The 4,951-nt window shown below is 44.0% G+C and overlaps 1 protein-coding gene across 1 annotated transcript; it reads right to left on the reverse strand.

Moving 5' to 3' along the window:
- Positions 1-3,183: 3,183 nt before the first annotated feature.
- Positions 3,184-4,205, reverse strand: LOC118557966 (basic proline-rich protein-like). Its single transcript, XM_036128503.1, has 3 exons — positions 4,038-4,205; positions 3,416-3,538; positions 3,184-3,324 (listed from the first exon to the last, which is right to left on the reverse strand). The coding sequence occupies exons 1-3, from the start codon at positions 4,203-4,205 to the stop codon at positions 3,184-3,186; spliced, it is 432 nt and encodes a 143-aa protein (XP_035984396.1).
- Positions 4,206-4,951: the final 746 nt, after the last annotated feature.

Genomic DNA, 4,951 nt, shown 5'->3' on the forward strand with positions numbered 1-4,951 from the left:
AGCCTTCTGAACAAGAACTACAAAACATGCAAGTTAGACAAATGCAATGAATGGCTGTAGCTCTCATAACACAAGCCAAAACATATGAAAGCACGTAAAGTTATACAAGATTTCTAGTTCTAACAGTAACCAGTCCAAGTTTTGAACACAGGTGACATACTGGTGATGATTTTATTTGTTTCAATCTTATAACTAAGTTTGGTTTTTAACAGAGCATAGTGTATGTAACACTATGTGTAAAATAAATGTTTACAACATAAACAAATATGTATATATAGATTGTATTTCATCACATCATAGTTTACAATTTTATTGCTAAAGCACACAGCCCTGGGGGAACCAGTGCTGTTGAGCTGTGAGTCAGAGACATGTTGTTCCAGCTTCACGTGCTGCTTCCCGTCAGACAGGAAGTCTGTGATCCACCTGCAGGTAGAGTCAGGCACAGACATCATATACGTAGACGCGTCGTTGGGCTTAGGTTCGCACGTCAACGTCACCGCCATATTGTATGTGGCAGAAAAAAGTTAAGCTCTGTTGTAGTGAACGTGGATCAGAGAAGATGCCTCATTCCTGTGCTGCATGGAAATGTATTCGGGCTGACTTCACTACTTGTATCTGCCTTCTATAAACAAAAGCTGCCCAATGTTGCAAAACTGGACACACTAAAGCTGCAGAGTTGCAACACTAGGAAAAAGCTGTGCAAGACCATTCTTTTTCAAGGTTTTTAGCTTTCATACAGTACAGACTATTGTATTTAGACATAGATGTGCATACATAGATTTTCAAGTATTATAAATAAGACAAATAAATAGCTGTGTGATTTTATCTATCTATCGATCGATCAATCGATAGATATGTATGTATGTATGTATATGTGTGTGTGTATATATATGTGTGTTTATGTGTTATGAATATAAGGATCAATTTGTTAAATCTAAACATTGAGGTCTTCATTATTTCATAAAACCGTGTCACATGTGAAACTTTAGGAACAGACTTTTTGGGGGAGTATTAAAGAGGTAAAATTACTAATATGAGAAAAAAAAAGACCTAGGACAATAAAGTAAAAAAAAATAAAAATAAAAGTGGTAATGTTATGAGAAAAACGTCATATTATGAGAATTAAGAGGGAACATTTCCAGAATAGTCACAGTTTGCAGACTTATTTCACTCCTGGAGTAATAAGGCCAGGCTAGATTATTTTAATTATTTTTATTCTTTACGAGAATAAATTAAGGAGAATGAAGCTAAAGGGATACGAAAATAAACTTGTAATATTGCAAAAATAAAAAATATTACAAATACAAAGTATATTCTGAGATTAAAGTCCCTCTGATACTGTTTAAGTGACTGAGTAACTGCAGATTTGCCACATTTAAGATGGCGGACGCTCTGACGCATCGCAGCATAGGCAGAACCCGCCCAATGACGTGTCTACTCTTATATTATGTCTATGGAGTCGGGCACATTCAGCTGGGAGCTTCTCCTGAAGCAGAGCTGGGGGGGATTGTGTTGAAGGCAGTAGACAATTTAGACAAACTAAGAGCCTGAGATCACATATCTCTTGTCAACCACCTTAACGGTGGCTCCTACTCTTACACGACAGCACTTGTTATTGGATCAATTAAGTTTTAGTGACTCAAAATTCAAAAGGGTTTTTATTAAGTTGTGGCTGCAACATTTGAAGACGTCCTAGTTATATTTAGAATCATCCACCATGCATATTTTACAACCATTAAAGAACGTAATATAAAAATGCAGAAATCCCGAATTAAAATGCAACTTACTAACTCTAAGGCTGATTACTAAAATGTTCAGGAGAGGCTTTTGTATTTTGGGGAGCAGACATACCCATAATGTAGATAGAATCCCAAGGTTTCCTGGGCAAAGGAGTTGATCAAATGAAGAACTTTCCTCCTCTTAATGGCAACGCTCCGATGTCCAGAGGATATCCTGCTCACATAGGCTCACAGCTTGAGTTTCCATCGTAACAGCAATGGCTGAGGTTCATCTCTTTAGCTCAATAAGTTGCTTCAGCTTCAGCTCTGACGTCCGGTTGGTGAGGATGCCATCTCTGGAACGATTAGGTTTTTTTCAATCGACCAGTTCAAAACAACAGCGGCACTTCCATTACAATCTGTGAATCACTGGCCCCAAAATGTTGAAGGAATATGGAATATGGACACGCTCACCACACAACAGCCTGTGGTAACTTAACAATGTGAAAGGGTAAATGGTACTACTAACTAGTGCCTGCTCTGTTTTCTCCTGACATTTTGTTGATTTTAATGAGATGGGCATTGTCTAAACGTCATGTCAAAGTGACGTGAAACTATGGCTCAATTACACCAGTTCTGTCAGGAGGAATGAACCAAAGTTCTAGTCAACATTTGTGAAAAACTTGTGGAAAGATATTAAAAACATTTGACCCAAGTTAATCAGTTCAAAGGCAAAGGAATCAAATATTAACTAAAAATTAAATAAACTTCTGACCTTGAAGAATGTGATAAAACAATGTCTAAAAAAGGTGCCTCATTATCCTTAAATTTATATATTAGAAATTGTTTTGGTAATCTAAATGGATCCAAGTCAGGAAAGGTTTATTCCGTGTTCATGGCTGACAGCGAGGAAAAAAGCATATATGTTCCTTTTTTATATAGTGTATGTAAACCTCTGGTTTCAACTGTATGTTACCTTAACCAGGCACAGTGTACACCACTTGTGCTAGAAACAGGTCCAATATAATACAAAATCCTTCACAGAGTACCCTACTGTACACAGGACAAAAATTATTCAAGATCGGTTTTGAGCAATCTAACGTCTGTCCACACTGCATAGGCAATCATCCTGATAGTTATATTCATGTGTTATGTTATGCACACCTGTTCAGAGGTTCTGGGCACAGATATATAAGGACTTATCAAAGTGCCTGAGCTATAAAATTGTACCTCCCCATCAGTTTGCTTGCTGGGTAACTTTGAGGAAAGCCCTCTGAAAAAGAAATAGTTTGCATGGTTTTCACTGCCTTATGTATTGCAAAGAAAACTCTCCTCATGAATTGGAAAAGTAAGGAAAACCTCAGTATTAATCAGTATAGAGACCTTTTTCTGGATCATATTAATCCTGAGACAGCATCTGCATCCGCATCACAGTGATCTCGTTGGGCTCCTTTAATCGGCTCCATCACTTAGTGGAGTGTGGGGCTGTGGGATGCGTCCTGCTGGGCGCAGGGGCTGGCTGGGGGGGTCCCTGGGTCCTGGAGCCCTGGGGGGCGCTCGAATTGGGGCGCCTGGTGGGTCTGACTTCAGGGTCTGATGCCCTCATCTGGGCGGAGTTTGAGAGGCCTTGGGGTGGCCTACAGTGGCCGCTTGTGGCAGTCTTGGGGGTTCCGCGGTGACGGGCGTGGGTTACTGACCTGGTAGCTGTGCTGCCGCTGGGTGGGTCCAGAGGCCCGGGGTCCCTGTGGTGTGCTGCCCTCGGGCGGGAGCCCCGGTGGGGCCTCGGGGATTCGAGTTCCGTGGGGTGTGCCGCTTGGGATCTGGGCCGGTGTACCCCCGGGTGTCTGCCCCTGCACGGGGTCTCTGGTGTGCTGGGGGGCCTCGGGGCCTGTTGAGCTGGTAGGGAAGCATGGACATTAACATCTCATGGCAGATGCTCTCCCCCTTTTTGGGTTGGCACTCTGCTAGAGTGGGAAGGGGAGGGAGGGGGAGTGGGGACTAACCCAGCCTTGATGTCTATTGTTGTATGTGGGGGGTGGATGTGGATGTTTGAAGGGCTCCGTGTCTGGACCCCTATCCTGGTCCGTGGCGTCTCCCGGTCCAGGGTCTTGGCGGGGCGACTCGGGCTGATGCCTCTGCTCTCCCCAAAAAGGGGTGGGGGGAGGGGTGGCTAGGGTAAGGAGGGGGAGGGAGTGGTCTTAGGTATTCAGGGGGGAAGGGGTTTGTGGTTGGGTGGCCTGCACGGGTCAAGTTGGCCCCTTCCCCGGGGGCCTGTGCCGGGGGGTGTTAGGGATGGGGGGTCGGGCTTATTCCTGGCGCCTGCTTCGGAGGGCCTGGCCCCTCGGGGTTCGCTCGGGGCTCCCGCCAGGGAGCGGGGCGCCTATGGGGCTTGGGCGGCCTGGGGCTCATGACCGGTTCCACTTCAGTGTAGTTGGCTGCCGGCAGAGCCCACAGGCTCGCCCCTGCATCTCCTGGGGGCCTCGGCATTGCAGGGGCTGGGGCAGATTTCCTGTGTTGGCCCCTCTTGGGCGCCCTGCTTTGGGAGCCCCTTTAGGGGTCTGGGGTTATGGGTCCCCCGGCGCCTGCGTCAGTGCTCGGGGGAGGCGGATCTTTGGTTTTTCAAAACCACTATGAAGAATTTTTCTTTTGTATAAATTTTCACACACAAGTGCACTCTCACAAACATCCACAGGTGCTGAGTTCCAGGTACTCAGTGTTCACTTCTATACAGAAAGCCCATAATTAAATAAATTATTTTTTCTCAGCTATCACAATATACATGTCAGATTAAATAATACATATAATTCAGCAATGGTATCAAGGTGGTACTTTATTGTATCTGTTATATTATATCTGTTGGTTGTGCTGTTCTTTTTACATCTCTTTGCAGGGGATGAAGCAGACTGAAGATGTTTTATCTCCTCTTTCTCTCACCTCGTCTCTTTCTTTTTTTCTTCTCTTGTTCTTCCTTTACTTTCCTACTTTTCCATTGTAGTGTCCACATAATTTGAAATACCCCCGGCATGAATCACAAAAAAACTATTTACATGCATTAATCAAGCGTAGCAGTCTGGCAAAAGCTGATTGCTCCACTTGCGAAAGCAAAATTAGCCGAGCTTTATTTGGCATTAAGACAACAATTCTGATTGCTACATTTCTAGACAGGACACTGGGAAAAAAATAAAAATTAAAAAAAGAAACAGGTCCAAATTCTCTGTCCTCCCAGCAGACAC

Source organism: Fundulus heteroclitus, chromosome 24 (genome assembly GCF_011125445.2).
Source record: "Fundulus heteroclitus isolate FHET01 chromosome 24, MU-UCD_Fhet_4.1, whole genome shotgun sequence".
NCBI lineage: Eukaryota > Metazoa > Chordata > Actinopteri > Cyprinodontiformes > Fundulidae > Fundulus > Fundulus heteroclitus.

What these genes read in the sequence shown, in the direction of transcription:
- LOC118557966 (XM_036128503.1), bottom strand. Translation starts at nt 4,205, where the DNA reads ATGCCGAGGCCCCCAGGAGATGCAGGGGCGAGCCTGTGGGCTCTGCCG. An exon ending in GGCCAGGCCCTCCGAAGCAG is followed by an intron (nt 3,539 to 4,037) that starts GCGCCAGGAATA and finishes ACACCGGCCCAG; the next exon opens with ATCCCAAGCGGCACACCCCA. An exon ending in AGCGGCAGCACAGCTACCAG is followed by an intron (nt 3,325 to 3,415) that starts GTCAGTAACCCA and finishes AACTCCGCCCAG; the next exon opens with ATGAGGGCATCAGACCCTGA.